Here is a 21060-nt window from a genome sequence, read left to right on the forward strand (position 1 = left end):
GCTTCCCAAATACACGTAGACGGCTGTCACTGGGATATTTCTAGAACAGTTCTTTTCAGGCGATGTTGAGGATCAGTTTGGCAGGCTTTTCAGGAGAAATGTGGCATCAGTTTCTCTATTTCTTACACTTGATTCCCAAAGACATGGAAAAATTGGTAGCCAATGGAAGAGATGGAAGAGGGTGCTGATAGTGACTGCTCTCTTGGCTGGTTTTCTCCAACTGCCTCCAAAACAGTTCACACCTCAACACACTGTCCAAAGCGAAACCAAAAACAATATCTCAAGTGTCAAGCCTCCTGACCCCTATAAATCTTGACCAGTCACTTCTCTGTAAATATCTCCCCTTAGTCCAAGGTGCCTGTTGTTTATCTTAATTGGTGACAGGTGGTCTCCAATAGAGGTTGTTTTTAACACTCCTTGATTCTTCCAGTGTTTTCAGTGGTGTCCTTTCAATGAACTGTCAACAACAAAGCAAAGTCCAACTTCTATGAAATCTTCAGCCTTCTCCACAAATCCATCCCCACAAATTAAATAGAAGTCCTCAAAAAAAGATACTTAACAAAAACTATAGAAGCACTTTTTTAACAACTGTCTCTATTCTCCCTAAGATTTCTGTGTTGTCCAATTTCACAGTAGAGGGTTATGTTCCCTTCTTCTAGTTCTTTGTCACTATTGTTTCTCTCCTCCACTGTTCTGATTGCCTGACGTATATTCACTGGTTTGTCTGGTTCCTGATTTTGGTATCGCTTCAACATATTTATGTGGCATAGTGTGTGTTTGTTTCTTTCTGCTGTCTGGGGTGGTAATCAGGTAATTTACTTCACAGATCTTTTTCTCCACACTGTATGAGTCACTAAATCTTGCTTTCACCTTGTAATGACAACAGTACCAGTACCTGGTCCCCTGGTTTTAATGCTTGAGCTTCAGCACTTTTGTCTGCCTGCCTTTTCATGTTCTGCTGAGAAGCTTTAAGGTGTTCTTTCGCCACAGCACAGGTTGTAAAAAGTCACTTGTGAAAAGCTGAGACGTAATTTAGCAATGAGGTTTCCTGCCTTTGATCTCAAAGTTTTTCTTTGATCAATTTAAGGGGGCCTCTTACCTCGTGCCCATAAATTAATTCAAATGGACTGAATCCTGTGGGTTCATTGGGTGAGTCTCTGGTGGCAAACAGCTAACCATTTATCCCAATCGTGGGGGTATTCACAACAATAGGCTCTGATCATGGTTTTCAGCATTTGGTGGTATCTTTCCAGAGCCCCTCGTGATTGTGGGTGATACGCTAAAGATTTTAGCTGTTTGATGCTGAGGGTATGTATGATTTCTTGGAATACCCTGGACATAAAATTAGATCCCTTGATCTGATTGGATCTCTTTGGGCAGTCCAGATCGGGTGAAAAGCTGGGTCTGCCCCTTGGCCATGGCTTTGGCTGTAGTTTTTCTCAAGGGTTTGACGTCTGGAAATTGGGTGTCCGTCTCCATGATTGTTCCAAGGTATTGGAGGCCTGTCCTAGTTCTGGGTAATGGTCCCACGCAATCTACCAGAACTGTGCTGAAGGGTTTTTCGAAAGCAGGGATGGGTATTAATGGAGCAGGCTTGATTGAAGGTTGTGGTTTCCCAACCACTTGGCAGGTATGGCAGGTCCTACAAAAGCTAAGCACATCTTTGTGGTGATGAGGCCAATAAAAGTTCCAGTTGATCCAGGCCTGGATCTTTCAGATGCCCATGTGCCCAGCCATTGGGATTTCATGGGCAATTTTCAGGATTTCCCCACGATATTTGGGGGGAACTAAATTTGGTGGCCCACTGTTCACTCTTCCTCTGCAGGTTGCTGCAGAGGTCCCATTTCCTCATCACTACCCCATTTTTAAACTAATAGGATTCAGGCACTTTCTCTGCTTCCGCCTCAGAACGGGCGGTCTGGGCTATTCTTTTTAAATCAGTGTCTGCCTGCTGAGCTTCAACCAAGGAGGATCAACTGTACACCACCTTCTCTGCTGATTCTCCAAAAAAAGTTGCAACCAGACAGACCTCTGGGAGCTCTGGCTTAATTACAGGCTCAGCTCTCCCTGGTGGAGCTTGTCTAGCCATGGGCCTGGTTACTGCACAGTCAGGGAATATTCCAAGGACTTCCTCTTGTATCTGTTCCATCGCCTTGGCCTCATTTGGCTCGTCTAAGACTACTGGGGCTGCTACCACCCTACCCTCAGCCAAATCATTGCCAAGCAGTAAATCTATTCCAGCCACAGGCAGACTAGGAACAATCCCTATTGTAACTGGTCCAGAGACTAGGTTACATTGTGGAACCGATATAGGGGTACGGACATGTACCCGTCTTCAATGCTTTTTACCAGAACCTTCGCCTTTAGCGAGCTCTCTGGTAGGAAGTTCATGCCTTTATTTAGCATTAAGGGTTGAGTGGCCCCTGTATCCCTGAGCAGGACAACTGGCTTTCTTGTCTCGTTAAAGGGCTACGAGGACACCTTTCCATTTAAAACAAAATCCTGGTAACCCTCAGAAATGTTTCCTGTTTCTGCCACAGGCAAGCTATGGCAGTATTCTTTGAGGGGATTCATCACCATGGTTAGGGCCACAGGCTTGTCTGCCATGCCACCTTCTATGGCATCCTTTCCCTGGGCTGGCCTTTTGAATCCTGACAAAACCTACTAGCATCCCTTCAACTGCCAGCAGTTGGTTTTCACATGCCCTGTTTTATGACCATGAGAACACATGGGTCTGTGGAAAACATTCCTACCCTCTGTGCTTTCTTTCCTGACTTGCAGAGGGCTTTCTGCGTTTTCACTCTTTTCCCTTTCACTGGCACCCCACTTTTGTCACTATCCCACTTTCTGGCCATCCCGGACCTCTGGGGATTATTATGGAAGGATTTCCTTGATAAAAGGATTTATGTATGAACTCATACTCATCTGCCATTGCAGCCGCTTCTCTCACCCTTGTGGCCCTTTGTTCCTCAATATGGGCCCTTATGTTAATAGGAATACTATTTTAAAATTCTTTTAACAGAATCACCTCGTGCAAATTCTCATATGAAAGGTCTAACTTGAGAGATATAATCCAGGGATCGAAAGCCATGTGTTCAACTCTTTCAAATTTGATAAAGGTTTGGACAGGTCTTTTTCTAGTATTTCTAAATTTTTGTCAATATGCCTCAGGGACTAACTTGTAGGCCTTTAAAATAGCAGTTTTGGTCTGTTCATACTCAAAAGAACTTTCCTCCGACAACATAGAATAGGTTTCCCGAGCTCTCCCCACTAACTTGCCCTGTAAAAGAGGGTCCAATATTCTTTTGGCCATTTTAACCTGACAGCTATTTTCTCAAAAGAGATAAAATATGACTCGATCTCTTCCTCATTAAATTTCAGCAGTAGTTGTGAGTGTCTGATAAGCTTTACTCCGAATTGGGGTTAATATTTGAATTGCTGTTGGCATCCCCAACTTGCTCCTTTGGCCTGTCTAACTCAAACTGTCTCTCCTTTGCATTTCTCTTTGTATCTCTCTGCCGCCTCTCTTTCTCTTTCCTTTTGCGTCTCTCTTCCTTCCTTTCCCTTTTGAAACTCTAATTCCAACTTTTGTGTTTGCAAAGGTAGTCCTAGCTAGACTTCAATTCCAGTCTCAGGTTCCGTGCCTGTTTTCACATGTTAACCACCCTCTGTAAAGATCTTTTTTTCTAATCCCTCCTTTAGTTCTTTTTGTGATCTTTACCTTAAAATTGTGCCATCGTGCCAGTAGAAACAACTATCACCGTTGACAGGTTACCCCTTACACTTTTCAGCTCTAGTGGAAAAACTTCTCATCCCTCTCTTCATAACTGTAACCCCTTATCTCTGGTAACATCTGCACTGTACCTTTCTTATTGCTTTTATATCCTGTATAATGTGGGGCCTAGAAATGCACAAAATACTCCAACTGGAACATAAGGTAATGTACAAGCTCCGTGCTTTGGTAATCTATGCTTTTACATACAAAGCCAAGGATTAAATTTGTCCCTTTTATGACTTTACTTGAGAAGCCAGCTTCTATTAATGATAGTAACTGCACATCAATATCCATTTGCTCCTCCATATTTAACGTTGCTGTGTAATAATATGGCCAGTAAATCTTTCCATTTTAATGTAACAGTAAGATCAGTCTTGAGATCACTGCCAGCCAAATTATGTAATATTCATAACAGTCTGCCTTTCAAGTCTGAGCACTGACAGCCTTTTTGCTGCTACAGAAATCCAGAAAATGGGACAAGGTCCTTCAATTTGTTTGTTATAAATTGAAACTGAGCTGCATTTTAGAATTGAGAGAGCATTAGTAAGAACTTGAGATTTTCCTTGTGGCCTATGACATGATCTCAGCCTCCAAATACTTCAACTGCCATGTAACACATTCCAGGGTATGTATAATTGTTTTTAAGCAAGTTCTCAAGTAACAGTTAAATCTAGTGATTCATTCCCTCTACAATTGACTTCTGGAGCAGGGTGGAGCTCAGATGACCTCATAGATTTTCTGACTTTATGGTTTGCTCTTATTCCTCTTGAAAAACAGTTTATGAACTGAAAATAAACTATTAATCTGGCATGCTGTACGAAGGCCTACCTGTTGTTAGGTCTATTCGCTAGTGCAAGGTCGCTGCATTCAATTATTTTAGATCCTGCAACACATTTAAGTCTTTTTTTCTTTCTAAAACTTTAGAAGGAGTATAAACCCACTTCTTCAAAACCTTAGTTCATGTACTAGTTATAAATTCTGCACTGCTAATGGAGAAATGCTTTTCTACCCTTCCCTGCTTTCTTTGAAGGGATAGAATGATTACTGCTTTAAATATAAATGTGAAACAACAGGGTAATTGCACATATTTAAACTTACGGGTTTCTGCTAATTCAGGAATGAATGTTATCATTTGAGAAAAAGCTCATCAGGTCAAATAAAAGCAAAATACTGCAGATGCTGGAAATCTGAAATAAAAACAGAAAATGCTGGAAATACTCAGCAGGTCTGGCAGCGTCTTTGGAGAGAGAGAGAGAGAGAGAGAGAGAAGCACAGTTAACATTTCAGGTCTGTGGTCATCGAGTCAATATGTCTATCGACCTTGAGCTATACCCACCCATTTAATCTTGTGAGGAATAATTCAAGACACTTTCTTCCTAACTTCCATTTTGAACTTTTATACTTTAACCAATTTTCTTCCTGTTAACGACCAGGTGCGAAAGGTGTCTAGGGCTCCCTTTTAGCCTTCACCTAGTCTTACTGTAACAGGGTTTAATTTTAAACACACCGTGTTTTGAGCTCCCCCTTGGTGAATCCTTGTTCACTGCTTTCCAATTATAAGGCAAAGAAATGAGCACAAACAGAACTTCTTAGGTTTAAAGACGAAAAGTGAAATTTATTAAAACTTAAACTGAGGACTCTAATTCGGTTAACGCCTATAGATACACGCCGTGACCCATGCTAGCATGCTTACGTGATACACACATGCAAATAGAGACAGAAAAGAGCAGAAGAAAAATAAAGTAGAGAGGTTTGAGGCAATATCAGAAGAGTTTTTTGTTACTGTGCTTCGAGCTCATTGTAGAGTCCATTTCTAGGTAGTTCTTGCTTGTAGGTAGATCTTGCTTTTCGTTGGGGCCTAGTATTCTTCTTAAACCTTGTTCACTGTGGAAGAGTTTTCTCTCTTGGAGTTTCTGTGTCTTCATTGGATTCCAAAGCTAATGAGAAAGAGATGAGCAGACAGGAGAGGCTGTGGCGAGCCAGCCACGAGAGGTCTTTTCAGTCCAGGAGTAAACAGCTTTCTGTGTTCAAGTTCTCTGTGGCGAGTTAAAAAAAAACCTGCAACAGCCAGTTAGTCATGTGACTAAACTGGCCTGACCACTTCTGCTGTGTATTGGGGAAGCAGGGACTGGTTCCTTTGTTCCAACACTGTCTGCTAGTATGCAAAAAATGTCTTTCCCGTGAGGCGCCTGGCAATTCCTTGTAATAGGCCCTGTTTTCTTCCCAGCAACAATTTGAAGTTTAATGTCCATGTGGTGAAATTATTGTACTCATTCTTGGCAGGTGGGGGCCTGCATGACATTCCCTTTAGCCAATAAGAGATTTAATTTCTTCCTCCGTTTTCTTAGCCGCTCAGAGGCTGTTTCCCTTGCTGGAGAGCCTAGACCTTGGAGTCACAGGCTAGGATCTTGTGGAGACGACAGGGTTCCTGGTGCCGGGCCGATAAACCTCTTTGTGCCCCCTACCCGTGGCGCAATTCTCCATTGTCCCGGAGGCAAGGTTTCCGGCGCTGGGATCTCTGTCCCTTTAAAGTTGGGGATCCCGCCTCCAAGAGCTTCTGGCCAATCAAAGGGCCGGCAGCTCAGCAGTATTGGCAGCGCCATTGGGAGCAGTGACCAATGCCGGTACTTCAAGAGGCTTGGGACCCAGGCCTAGCGCTGGAGCCTGGACCTCAGGTAAATGAGGCAGGGTCAAGGGGCCAGTACAGAAGGCCCTGGTGAAGGTGGTTGGGCGTGAAGTCCAGGGGGAGGGGATCCATGGAGGTGGAGGTTTTGCCAGCCACAGATGGCTCATGGAGGAGGGACCCACCTGCCCACCCAAGCCTGTGAGGAGTGTGCCTTGTTTTGACAAGGTTCCCGCCCTGCATGGCAACAGGGGGAAGAGGCCATTAAGTACCTATTAATAGGCTGCTTAATGACCTCAATTGTCCTCTGGGCAGGAAGGCTGTTGTCAGCCTATCCTGCCCCCGGCAAAATCACATGGTGATGGGACGGTGATAGGCCCTCAGCCCTGGCCACCCATTGCGATTCGATGCCCACGCCGCCACCCGCCACCCGCCCCCAACCTCCGACCCTGCCAAGGAGGGGGGGGGCGTGGGGGCTCATAAAATCCAGCCCATAGTCTCGGGGTGCAGGATTGGCCATTTAGATGAGGAATATTTCTTCAATCAGAGGATTATGAATCCTTGGAATTCTCTAACCCAGAGGGCTGTGGATGCTCAGTCGTTGAACATATTCAAGACATTTTAGCTTGAAAAAATGTTATGCAAATGACTTTTTTTAGTCAAGCTGAACCAGTTTTTTTGACTTCCTTTTTACAGGATGGATTGGTACAAATTGCAGAGGTTTGAGGGAGTATTTAACTTTACTTCTGCAAAAGTGGTGACAAGGAAAGGAATAAAGTAAGTGAACTCTAAGTGTGTTGCTTGATACATTTAAGAGGTTAAAGTGCAGTTGGTATTCCGTAGGGAGGCTAACTGGGGGTAGTGGGTGGCGTGGGGGGGGGTTGTGAGACATTACTGAATTTGTCTTTCAATACTTTGAAACGTGGGGTGGGTTTTTGCGGTTTGGGTCGGGACGCCCGATTTCGGGGTCAAATGCTGGTCGCCGCTGCACACTGTGGCCGGGATCTTGTTCTCCTCCCGACATCGGGCTCTGTGGTTGGGGGGAGGCTGGAAGATTGCAGTGGCAGTGGCCCCCCCCCACGGAACCTGATGCCAGGATTTCTGGGCCCGATCGTCTCAGCGGCGGGGAAGCTCTGTGGCGGGTCATCCCCCACTCGGCAACGGGAGCCGACTTTAGATATTTAAATTACCTGTTTGCATGAATCATATTGAAAACTGGAGCAATCATACCTGCAGTTCTGGATCTTCAGCGCAATGTGCGACACTCACATGCCTTCACCTTCCCGTCCAGGGAGAGCTGGCACCACCAAGGTGGGGAAGGGGGCAACTCTGCATTAGTAGTGCAGGTGGGGCAGGGCGGTGGACAGGGGCAACTCGGCAGTTTCTTCGCAGGGCTGGCAGCTCTTTAAAAATGGCACCAGCGCCTGCGCAGAATCAGTTAAGGCCATTCACGGTGTCGCTGAGGTCGCCCCCCCCCCCCCCCCCCAGGCCAGGGGATGGTGAGGGAGGGGGCGCAGGCCAATCTGCATATGATAATGACCCACCTGGCTCAAGATCGGGGCAGGGTGGTGGCGAGTAGCCCGTATGTGAGTGTGGGTGGCCCACTCCCGCCCAACCCGCATTGTATGGTTTCTACGGTAACTGCTACTTCAGAAGCATGTGATTTCCATGATACTGCAGGTGAGTGGGATCTTACTGCTACACCATATAAAACATCAGGACCTGTGTCATTGCAGCAGTTAGTTTATCCTTGGCTTCTTGTGGCTGACCTTGCCTTGTTATCTGTTTGGAACAAACAGGTTAAATGTTGGAATATCAAACATTCTGTTAATTTATCTGGCGTAACATGATTTTTGTATTTCGTTTCTGGTTTCACAAGAAGTTAAGGTGCAATTAAGGGCATCAGACCTCCAGAAAATAACTATTCTGGCATCCATAAATATAAGATAGTCACTAATAAACCCAATAAGGAATTCAGGAGAAACATCTTTACCCAGAGAGTGGTGAGAAGGTGGAACTCGCTACCGCAGGGAGTAGTTGAGGCAAATAGTATTGATGCATTTAAGGGGAAGCTAGCTCGGTACATGAGGGAGAAAGGAAGAGAAGAATATGGGTTGAGGATAGATGAAGTAGGTTGGGAGGAGGCTTGTATGAAGCATAAACATCAGCATTGATCAGTTGGGCCAAATGGCCTGTTTCTGTGATATAAATACAAAACAAAAAATATTCTCTGGAACTCATGCTCACACTAGTGAGCAATCCTTTGGTTGTCAGACCGACATATACACAGGCACCTAATGAGGAATAGAAACTGGAGTTTTAACTCACAACAGACTACTGTAGGATCTCTTCACACTATGCTGACTTTGGGATAGTGAAAACTATCCTGAGGAGCCATAACCTGATGTTTCCTCCTTTAAAACACTCCTTTAAAACCTGCCTGTTTGTCCAAGATTTTGGTCGTCTGCCCTAATATCTCCTAATGTGGCTCGCCGTCATATATTGCTCTATAATGCTTCTGCAAATTGCCTTTGACATCATAATGTGTTAAAAGCACTGCATAAATACAATTGTTGTCTTTATATTTGCATCCCTCACTGTGGGAGATGGGTGAAACTGCTATGAGTAGAGATATTCACATACTGCCATGGTTAATTCAAAATTATGAACAAACAGTGAAGTTGATAACTGGTAACCCCCAAATTGGCATCACAAACAATGGTCCTTGCATATCACAGCAGTAATTGTTCCATTGCTTTATAAGAGGAATTTCTTTGTTGGGGACATAGTGAAGGACTGCATCCAACTCTGGGAATATTCCAGCTGATGTCTTAGCTCTTGAAAGTTGCAAACTGTTGGAACCCAAGCTTCTATTCCAGCTGACAGGTACTGTATTTTTTCATTCATGGGATGTGAGCATTGCTGGCTAGGTCAGCATTTATTGCTCATCCCTAATTGCCCATGAACTGAGTGGCTTGGTAGGCCATTTCAGAGTCAACCACATTGCTGTGGGTCTGGAGTCACATATAAGCCAGACCAGGCAAGCACATGGGTTTTTACAACAATCAACAATGGTTTCATGGTTACCATTGCGCTAACTTTTCAATTCCAGATTTATTAATTGAATTCAAATTTCATCATCTGCTGTGGTGGGATTTGAACCCATGTCCCTGGAGCATTAGGATTACTGGTCTAGTGACATTGCCATTATACCACTGTCTCCCTAACTTTAAATAGCTCTTTCAGGACATCCACTGATAGAGCTTATAATGCAAAAGGGATAAAAAGTTGTGTAATCGTATTGATATTCCTATCTTTTGTGACCTTTAGTCTGAAATATTTCTTGGATCTGTTTGACATTAGTTTTCTCCAAGTTCATGTCGTGGCTATTCCAGTTTCTTGTGATCCATTTAAGTTTGAATCCAATCTGCCATTTTACAAGGTAAATGGCAAATCCTACAAACCACGGTCTCCTCCTTCCCCCTTATTCTGAGACTGTGTCCCCTGACTCCCCAGCAAGGGGGAACATCCTTCCTGCATCAACTGTGTCGAGCTCTGTCAGAATTTTGCATCATTCCTGGAACCATTTTGCTAAACCTCTTCTGCACCCTCTCAAGGACCCTCACATCCTTCCAAAGTGTGGTGACCAGAACTGGACTCAATATTCCAGTTGTGGCCTAACCCGAGCTTTATATAAAGGTTCAGCATAACCTCCCTGTTTTTGTACTCAATACCTCCATTTCTGAAGCCCAAGATCCCATATGCTTTGCTGACCACCTTCAAAGATTGATGCACATGCATCCCCAGCTCCCTCTGTCCCTGCACACTCTTTAGAACTGCACCATTAAGTCTATGTGACCTATCACCATCCCTTCTGCCAAAATGCATCACCTCATACTTCTCTGTATTATGTTCCGTTTGCCACCTGTCTGCCCATTCCGCTAGCCTATCTATGTCCTGTTGCAGTTGCTTTGGATCATCCTCACTGGCGCTCCTCCAAATTTGGTATTTGTGGCAAATGTTAAAATTACTCTGTTTGCCAGTATCTATGTTATTTATATATATATATATATATATATATATGTATATATACACAGACACAAAAAAGCAGTGGTCCCAGCACTGCCCCTTGGGGAACATCATGTCTACCATCCTCCAGTCTGAAAAACAACCATTTACCGTGACTCGCTGTTTTCTGTCCCAATTTCTTATCCAAGCTGACACTGACCCTCTGGTTCCATGAGTCTCAATTTTGTTAACGCTCTTTTATGTAGTACTTCGTAAAACAATTTCTTAAAATCTAAATAGACAACTTCCATTGCTTTCCCTTCATCAACCTTCTCTGTTACTTCATCAACCTTCTCTGTTACTTCATCAAAAAATTCAATTAGATTAGTCAGGCACGATCTGTCTTTCACAAATCCGTGCTGGCTCTCCTTAAGGTGCCTGTCACAGTGGGCTCCAGCTAGTCAGTGACCCTGTCCTCTTCTGTATAGGTCTCCCAGATAGCTGTGAATCAAAGTCACTACTTCAGGCTGGGACCTGACCATTGATCTGTAGTGAGGTGGTTTGTGAAACTCACCACAAAATTGAACCATAACAACAAACGACTCGTAATTGCTTTAGAGCAAATAGTCTTTTATTAATATTGAATGAAGAACGTCTCTGACAATATTTTATCATTAAATATGACAACTCTGGCCAATTGACAGAATATAGCAACATAGGATCATGGCTAACTAGTGTCTCTACTCCATTTGCCTGCCTTTGCTCCATATCCACTGGTACACTTATCTAACAAAACAATCTATCAAAGAACAGTACAGGACAGGAACAGGCCATTCGGCCCTCCAAGCCTGCGCCGATCTTGATGCCTGCTTAAATTAACACCTTCTGCACTTCCGGGGCCCATATCCCTCTATTCCCTTCCTATTCATGTGTTTGTCAAGATGTCTCTTAAACGTCGCTATTGTATCTGCTTCCACCACCTCCCCCGGCAACAAGATCCAGGCACTCACCACCCTCTGAACTTGCCTCGCACATCCCCTCTAAACTTTGCCCCTCTCACCTTAAACCTATGTCCCCTAGTAACTGACTCTTCCACCCTGGGAAAAAGCTTCTGACTATCCACTCTGTCCATGCCGCTCATAACTTTGTAAACCTCTATCATGTCGCCCCTCCACCTCCGTCGTTCCAGTGAAAACAATCCAAGTTTTTCCAACCTCTCCTTATAGCTAATGCCCTCCAGACCAGGCAACATCCTGGTAAACCTCCTCTGTACCCTCTCCAAAGCCTCCACGTCCTTCTGGTAGTGTGGCGACCAGAATTGCACGCAATATTCTAAGTGTGGCCTAACTAAGGTTCTGTACAGCTGCAACATGACTTACCAATTTTTATACTCTATGCCCCGACCGATGAAGGCAAGCATGCCGTATGCCTTCTTGACTACCTTATCCACCTGTGTTGCCACTTTCAGTGACCTATGGACCTGTACGCCCAGATCTCTCTGCCTGTCAATACTCCTAAGGGTTCTACTATTTACTGTATACCTCCCACCTGCATTAGATCTTCCAAAATGCATTACCTCACATTTGTCCGGATTAAACTCCATCTGCCATTTCTCCGCCCAAGTCTCCAACCGATCTATATCCTGCTGTATCCTCTGACAATCCTCATCATTATCCGCAACTCCACCAACCTTTGTGTCGTCCGCAAACTTACTAATCAGACCAGATACATTTTCCTCCAAATCATTTATATATACTACAAACAGCAAAGGTCCCAGCACTGATCCCTGCGGAACATCACTAGTCACATCCCTCCATTCAGAAAAACACCCATCCACTGATACCCTCTGTCTTCTATGACCGAGCCAGTTCTGTATCCATCTTGCCAGCTCATCTCTGATCCCGTGTGACTTCACTTTTTGTACCAGTCTGCCATGCGGGACCTTGTCAAAGGCTTTACTAAAGTCCATATAGATAACATCCACTGCCCTTCCTTCATCAATCATCTTCGTCACTTCCTCAAAAAACTCAATCAAATTAGTAAGACATGACCTCCCCTTCACAAAACCATGCTGTCTCTCGCTAATAAGTTCATTTGTTTCCAAATGGGAGTAAATCCTGTCCCGAATAATCCTCTCTAATAGTTTCCCTGCCACCCTTCTTAAACAAAGGAACAACATTGGCTATTCTCCAGTCCTCTGGGACCTCACCTGTAGCCAATGAGAATGCAAAGATTTCTGTCAAAGCCCCAGCCATTTCCTCCCTTGCCTCCCTCAGTATTCTAGGGTAGATCCCATCAGGCCCTGGGGACTTATCTACCTTAATGCTTTGCAAGACACCCAACACCTCCTCCTTTTTGATAATGAGATGACTGAGACTATCTGCACTCCCTTCCCTAGGCTCATCATCCACCAAGTCCTTCTCTTTGGTGAATACTGATGCACAGTACTCATTTAGCACCTCGCCCATTTCCTCTGGCTCCATGCATAGATTCCCATCTCTGTCCTTGAGTGGGCCAACCCTTTCCCTGGTTACCCTCTTGATCTTTATATACGTATAAAAAGCCTTGGGATTTTCCTTAATCCTGTTTGCCAATGACTTTTCATGACCCCTTTTAGCCCTCCTAACTCCTTGCTTAAGTTCCTTCCTACTGTCTTTATATTCCTCAAGTGCTTCGTCTGTTCCTCGCCTTCCAGCCCTTACAATATCAGTCTTCTTCAATTAACACCTTTCGAGGGAGAGTTCCAGATTTCCACTAACCTTTGTGTGAACTAACTGTTGTCCTTAAGTCTTTTCCATTAAAATGAACAGTCTAGTCTGGAGCTGAACTGGTGAGTTTTCCATTGAGAAATACCTTGTAATTCCACTTTAACTCCTCATATGCTAATTCTAGAAATCTAAGTTAAAATAAAAAAACTTTTTGTAGCATGTTTTTGTAACAATGAGCAATGTATCTTTTTAATGAATGTATGGTCATTCCAGTGCCTGATACTGCAGTGCTAACCAGGAATTAAGTATAGACATAACTGCTTAGGGTAATGGTAATCTTGGCAACCACTGATATCCCATCCCAATGTTACGAAATTGCGACAGGTGTCCTGCAAGTGTTCTGGGCCATTGGTAAGTAGATGGGTCAAGATCTCAGCCTGATGAGCTCCCTAGCTTGCCTTTTGCCCTCCCTTTACCAATGAATTTAGAAACAAACTTATCTTGGGTGAGAAACGAAACAAAACTGACCATTTCCCCTCTCAAAATTAATATTTTGATAATTTCACAAATATGCAAAAGTTTAGCAAAGACAATGCACTAAGTAAGCATGCCAGTAACTTTCAGCAAAAAAAAAACCTTTTCTGTGGTTTGTGCTTTTGGATTTATTAAAAGGCGATCTTACAGAAGAAAACAACATAGATGTTTGAATTTCTTCATTGAAAGAAACAGACCAAGTATCACCACCCTTCTCTCAGCTAAATGGTCACATGCTGGGATACTTTCAATATGACTCTTGTAAGAAATTAGATGGTCAAAGTCTTTATACTGTAAACAAAACCAGTACTTTAAAATAAAACTTCTTCCGAACCGTGTATCAGAGTCCCTATACCCATGGCTGGAAAAGAATAAATGCAGAGACATGGGGAAAGAGTGGCACTAACTGGAATTGCTCTTCGAAAGAGCTGACGCAGACTCGATGGACTGAATGGCCTTGGGTGCTATATTATTCCATGGTTCTATTTCAAATTGGTGCACAAATGTAAACTGTTGAGTGAGAATATCATATCTTAATGTCATATATTTGTTTCAGCAGTTTTAATTAATTCTAATGGACATGTGCCCATGGCAGGGTCTATCGTGAAGACAGCTGGTGCAGCATTAGAAGCATTACACTGGAACATTGCGTGATGCTATGAGGCTGCGATTAAGTTGTTTTTATGGGTTAAAATAGAGCTGGATTCAGAGCAGGCCAAGTGTTCCAGTCTCCAGCGTACTTTTGAATGTTTGAGGAAGATTACTCGTTAAAAATGCAGATGGATGGAAGAGTTACACTGCTGTTTGTGTTTGCAGTTTTGTTCTGGTGAACAGCATTGCTTTGCAAGGAGATGGTTGTTCCATCTGCAAGAAAGTAGAAAATGATCTTCATCAGCTCTCCTTGGCGTTAAATTGCTCCCGACAGGTAATTTAAACCCCATTTACAAAACTGCTGGGCTGTTCATAGACACTAACTGCAATGCATACCCGTGTTCCAACTTACACTGTCTACTGTTCTAAGCCTCAACTACACTCTAATTAAACTTTCTCCCCTGCCCCTCCCCCAATCAGTTTCAGGGACATCATTGCCTTGCATTCTAGAGTTCTCTTCCTAAAGCCCCTTTCTCACTATTTTTCCCTGCTTTCAGAAGCCTCCTTTAAGCTTATGTCTTTGACCATGTCTATTTGTACTTCCCTAACATCACATTCCCTGCCTGGTGTGTTATCAGTCCATCTCTGAAGTACCTCGGAGTGTTTAACTACATTAAAGGTGTAATCATTATAATTTTACACTGTGTTTATCCAGTGTAAGATATAGGCCTCCTCATCTCTTCCCATTACATGAGGGATTTCTGCTGTGTACTGACAAGGCATATTGTTAGTAGAGGTTTTCTGTTGGGGTCGCCTCATCCTCAATGGTGCCCTGGAGTATCAGCCTTGAATTTTGTGCTCAAGCCCTGGAGTGGATCTTAAACCCAGAATCCTGTAACTCAGAGGCAAGAGTGCTACCCACTGAACCACTAAAGATGTAATGCAAGTGTGAGCTATTTTGTGGATACATGACATAAGATATCATGAAACTAGAAGACTTCACACAGCCTCTTCAGCTCAGAGGTGATTTAGTTTGTTTCAAGTTCCTCCTGGACTTCTCTGCCTACCTAACAGCACAAGGAGCGAAAGAGTCTAACCCAGGCTTTCTCAGAAGATGGTTTCATAAAATAGTCAGCATTTTCGGTTAGAAATCAGATATTTCTGATGAAAGGTCACCGACCAGAAGCTTTAACTCTGTTTCTCTCTCCACTGATGCTGCCTGACCTGCTGAATATTTCCAGCATTTTCGGTTTTTATTTCAGATTTCCAGCATCTGCAGTATTTTGCTTTTGTGTTGTAGCATGCACACTTACTCAGTCATGCATATCTCTTTTATTGAAATCTTGTTTTTTAAGGATCATTCTAGTAGATGATGAAAGACAGGCTTTTGTTCTGGAAATAAGGGAAACTTCACAGCTTATTTCAGTATTGACATTTAACTTTGGACTCTCTCTTATATTTTCTCTCCTCTCTCCTCTTTATGACCAGACATGTATCTCCAAATCTCTACTCTGCCTGTGTAACCTGAATTCCCTCTGTGTCCAATTGAAACTGCTACTCCGGACCTGAGACCATTACTTCTATATCTCTTTGTTATCTTGGCTCTGCTCGGGCCTTCTTTCCTGTTCTCTCTTTCTGTCATTCAGTCATGCCACCTTTAATTTCTTCATTGTCAGATACTTTGCTCCACTCTGCATTCTCTACCCCAATCAGTTGCCCTCCTCTGCCTTCCCGCTGTCAAGCTGCCAACCCAGACCTGAACCTATCTTGAATAGGCCTACAGCTACTGTGTCTCTCTTCACATTTTCCAAAGGGCTCATTGAGGCATCTGTCACCATCACTTTACGAGCAGCATCGAAACAAAAGAAATAGAAACACGAGTAGACCAAATGGCTCATTGAGCCTGCTCTACCATTCAATATGATCAGGGCTGATCTTGGGTTTCAACTCCACTTTCCCACCCACTTCCCATATCCCTTGATTCCCAGAGAGACCAAAAATGTGTCTATCTCAGCCTTAGATATATTCAATGATTTTGCATCCACAACCCAAACCACCGTTCCAAAGATTCACATTTCGAGTGAAGTAATTTCTCCTCATCTCAGTCCTAAATGATCAAATCCTTATCCTGAAACTGTGTCCCCTTGTCTAGATTCCCCAGCCAGGAGAAACACCCTCTCAGTATCTAAAACAAAAGTAAAATACAGCGGATGCTGGAAATCTGAAATCAAAACAGAACATTTTGGAAATACTCAGCAGGTCTGGCAGCACCTATGGAGAGAAAAACAGTTAACGTTTCAGGTCTGTGACCTTTCATCAGAACAGGCAAAGGTTAGAAATGAGCAAGTGAAAAGGGAGAGGGGGGAAGAAGACCAAAAGGGAAGGTGTGTGATAGGGCAGAGGGCAGGAGAGATTAAATGTGGCTATGAAAACGAGTTTTGGTAGACACCCTGTCAAGTCCCTTCAAAATATTGTATGTTTTAATGAGATCACCTCTCATTCTTCTAAACTCAAGAGAGTATACTCAGCCTCTCATCATAGAACAACCCTCTTATCCTAGGGACCAATCTGGTGAACTTTCACTGTACTGCCTCCAATGCAAGTATATCCTTTCTTTAATATCGAGACCAAAATTGCACTCAGTATTCCAGGTGTGGTCTCACCAATGCCCTGTACAATTGTAACAAGACTTCTTTCTATTCTTGTGCTCTAATCCCCTGGCAATAAATGCCGACATGCCATTTGCTTTCCTAATTGCTTGCTTACCAGCATGCTAACTTTTTGTGCCTCCTGTATGACTACATCCAAGTGTCCTCGAACATCAACATTTACAAGTTTTACACCTTCAGAAAATATTCTGCTTTTCTATTCTTACGACCAAAGTGAATAACTTCACACTTCTCCACTCTATACTCCATCTTGTGCCCACTCACTTAACCTGTCTGTATCTCTTTGCAGCCTCTTTGTGTCCCCCTTGCAGCTTACATTCCTACCTAGCTTTGTATCATCAGCAATCTTAAATACATTACTCTCTGTCTCTTGGTCATTAATATAGATTGTAAATAGTTAAGGCCTCACCGGTAATCCATATAGCACTCCACTAGTCACAGCCTGCCAATTTGAAAATGCCCCATTTATCCCTAATTGTTGCTTTCTGTCTGTTAACCAATCCTCTATGCGAATATATCACCCCAACTTCATGAGCCCTTATCCTGTGTATTAACCTTTTGTGTAACCTTATCAAATGCCTTTTGGAAATCCAAGTATACTACATCTGCAGGTTCCCCTTTATTTACCCTACCAGATACATCCTCAAAAAACTTAATAAATTTGTCAAGCAGGATTTCCCTTTTGTAAAACCATGCTGAGTTGTTCAAATCATACTATGCTTTTCCAAGTGCATTGTTAAGACTTCCTCAATAATGGATTCCAGCATTTTCCCAATGACTGATGTCAGACTAACTGGCCTGTAGTTCCCTGTTTTCTCTCTCCTTCCTTTCTTGAAAAGCAGTGTAACATTTGCTAATTTCTAAAGTGCTGGAACCGTTGCAGAATCTATGGGCTGGATTTTAAGAGCCGATATTGACAGTGAGCTCAAATAATGCGGTCCACCTGTGCAGGCCGCAGGCTAAAGAGCCGCTGCAATCTCAAACTCATATAAATAACAGGGGCGGCCCGCCTCCCACCCCTCCCCCGCCCCTCCAATCTCGTGGAGGGGGCAGGCTGTCCGTCCCTGGCAGTGGCGTCAGCTTCCTGTGCGCAGGCACTGGCTCCATTTTTAAAGGGCAGCCAGTCCTGCTGGCAAATTTAAATTTCTGAAGTCCTACATCCCAAATTAAATAAATACATTTATAACGCACCTTAGGATAACTATTTTCCCTTCCTCCCCCACCCCGAAAACCCTTACCTTTTACATCTGACCTCCCCCTCCCCCCACCCCCAGACTGCACAAAGTTTAAGGTTCAAACCTTCCCACCATCTCCTCCACCCATTATGTGTATTTGACCCCACCCCCCTCATAATGATAAACTTAACCCCTCCCCATCAGCGCTAAAGATTGTGGTGGGCCCTCAAGTTCACGGGTAAGTCGATGTAAAAGTATTAATTTTATTCATTTGAATATTTAAATTGTGGCCCCGTCGCCCAGTGGCGGGTGGGTAACCAAGGAGCCTTGAATGTTGTCGGGTGGATCGGGCAGGGCTCTCCCGCCATCGAGGTCCGTGGCGGGCCTCATTCGGAGCCATCTTCAGCAACCCCACCCCCCCACCCCCCCGGACCCCACCACAGATCCCGACGCCTGGGGGAGAACAAAATCCAACCATTGGGAATTTTGGAAAATCATAGCCAGTATATGCAATATCTCTGCCGCTATTCCTTTTAGAACCCTATGATGTGGGCCATCAGGTCCTGGGGATTTGTTGCATTTCAGTCCCTTGAGTTTCTCCAGTACTTTTCCTCTGCTGATATTAATTTCCTTAATTTCCTCACTCTTATTAACCCCTAGGTTACTGCCTATTTCTAGTATGTAACTTGTGTATTCTACTGTGAAGACAGGCACAAAATATTTGTTCAATATCGCTGCCATTTCCTCATTCCCCATCATCATTTCACCTGTCTCTGTGTCTAAGGAACCAACGTTTGCTTTAGCTACTCTGTTTTATATACATGTAAAAGCTCTTACAATCTGCCTTTATGTTCCTGGCTAGTTTACTCTCGCATTCTATTTTTGCACTTTTTATTAACTTTTTGGTGGCCCTTTGCTGTTTTCTGAAACACTCCCAATCCTCAGACATCCTCCTATTCTTTGCAACATTATTCTTTTAGTCTAATACTATCCTAAACCTCCTTAGTAGTCATGGATCTTGCTGAGTTTCTGTTTCTCAATGGAATGTATTTTTGTTGAATATTTTGATTTGTTTCTTTAAAGGTTTCCCATTGTTTATCTTCCACCATCTCTTTTAGTCTAATTAACCAATCAACCTCAGCCAACTCTCCCCTCATTTCTATGTAATTGGCTTTGTTTAAGTTTAAGATTCTTGTTTATGATTGGAACTTAATTGGAACTTTCAGACTTAATGTGGAATTCAATTGTATTATGATCATTATTTCCCAGTGGATCTTTTGCTATGACATTGCTAATTAACCCTGCCTCATTGCACAATACTAGATCTAAAATAGCTTTATTCCGAGTTCCACGACATATTGCTGCAGGAAACGGTCACAGAAGCATTCTACAATCTCATCTTCCAGACACCTTTGCCAATTTGATTGGTCCGGTCTAAACAAAGGTTAAAGTCCCTCACAACTATTATTGTCTTTGTTACAATCTCATTCCTCGTCATCTCCACTCTGTGCTCCCACTCCAACTGTCTCCTGCTCTTTTGCTGATGTTCTGACCCACTGCGGCTTAAATTTTCCAACTTCCTACTCGTCCCACTCACCCCATCCACCATTGCAATTTTGGGCTGTGCCAGAGGAGCCGCATTCACTGCCCCCTCCACATTTCCCTCCAGAATGTTCACTCATTCCTGAACAAGGACCTGACTCTCTACACTTCTGTTGTGGATGATTACATTGACATCCTGAAACTTGACTTTTAGGTAAGACATTGCCCTTTACAGAGATTTCTCCTCCTGGCAGTACTTTCCATTACTTGTTCTGCCCAAACCGTTCAGTGTCCCATATCACCAATCCAACACCTTCGTCTTTCCCCCTACTCTTCTATTATCTTAGAGCAGCACACCTTGTTTCAACCTTCTCACTTATCCTTTCAAATACTTGTTTTCTAATGCCATCGCAAAGCTGTACCCTCTATCCTCTGAATTCTTTGTGCTCCTGCCCATATTCATGGCCACCCTTGTGAACTTGTTGTCTCCTATGGCCCTTCTATTGTGGACATCGTCATAGATATCTGTGATCAGCTCCAGACCACTTCCGTGTATCTCCTACCACACAAATCCCCTGCACTCTTCCAACCCCACTTCCTTCTGTGTCCACTCTTGGGGGAAAAAACCCTTCCTCAAGTCACAAGTTGGAGTTTCAGCTCTCAGCTGCCTGTGCCAGGGCTCTGCAATCTGCGGCTCCAGAGCCGCACGCAACTCTTTAACATCTCATTTGCAGCTCCCAACCTTTTCCAGTTGGATCGCGTTATCATTGAAAAAAAGCCTAAAAAAAAATTAAGTCAAGAAAAGTAATAGCTGTGTTTTTATTGTGGGGATAAAAGGCTGATCATTATGCTGCACTTTAAGGTTTAAAATAATTATTTTAATGAGTCATGTCATTGTTCTCTAAATAAACCTGTTTGAGTGGTATAGCTACACCATTATAGATGGTTAGAGATAATGCCTTTGAATCAACGAACAGGTTTTACGGTTTGGGTCCATTATTGTTTCTAATATAACTGAGATGATCAATTATTCTGAATGTGCTTTTCTTTAGCTTTTTAAAGCTTTTTTTATCGCGAGAATCAATAGCCGATAAAATAGTCTTAATTCTACGCATCTTAAGTTAAAGTTTGTTTTAAAGATGACTTTACTGACAAAATTATAGTTTGAAAAAAAGTCCAAAAATATGCTAATTCTGAGTTAGGTCTATTTTAATGAAGATTTTTTATCTATTGATGCACAAATTCAACACATATTGTATTTATTATATATGCAAATTATGCATTTGACCAGAGATACTTGGCAATTTGTCAAGCATTTGTTTTCGAAATGCTGAATTTTCATCTTGCAGCTTCCCATAATTTTTATTTTAGGCAATTTCTTTGAAAAAATGTTCTACAGGTCAGAAAGGTTGCAGACCCCTGGCCTAGGCCTTAG

At 43.1% G+C, this 21060-nt stretch overlaps 1 protein-coding gene across 2 annotated transcripts in view; it reads left to right on the forward strand.

Annotated features, from left to right (window-relative positions):
• Positions 1-21060, forward strand: part of mppe1 (metallophosphoesterase 1) — a 103271-nt gene that overhangs the window by 60784 nt on the left and 21427 nt on the right. For both annotated transcript variants that reach the window (XM_068031230.1, XM_068031229.1), the window contains exons 5-6: positions 7095-7175; positions 14465-14573. In XM_068031230.1, the coding sequence (XP_067887331.1) occupies positions 7095-7175; positions 14465-14573 (190 nt within the window). The remainder of the gene's footprint in view (positions 1-7094; positions 7176-14464; positions 14574-21060) is intronic.

The sequence above is a fragment of the Heterodontus francisci genome, chromosome 5 (assembly GCF_036365525.1).
Source record: "Heterodontus francisci isolate sHetFra1 chromosome 5, sHetFra1.hap1, whole genome shotgun sequence".
Taxonomy (NCBI): Eukaryota; Metazoa; Chordata; class Chondrichthyes; order Heterodontiformes; family Heterodontidae; genus Heterodontus; species Heterodontus francisci.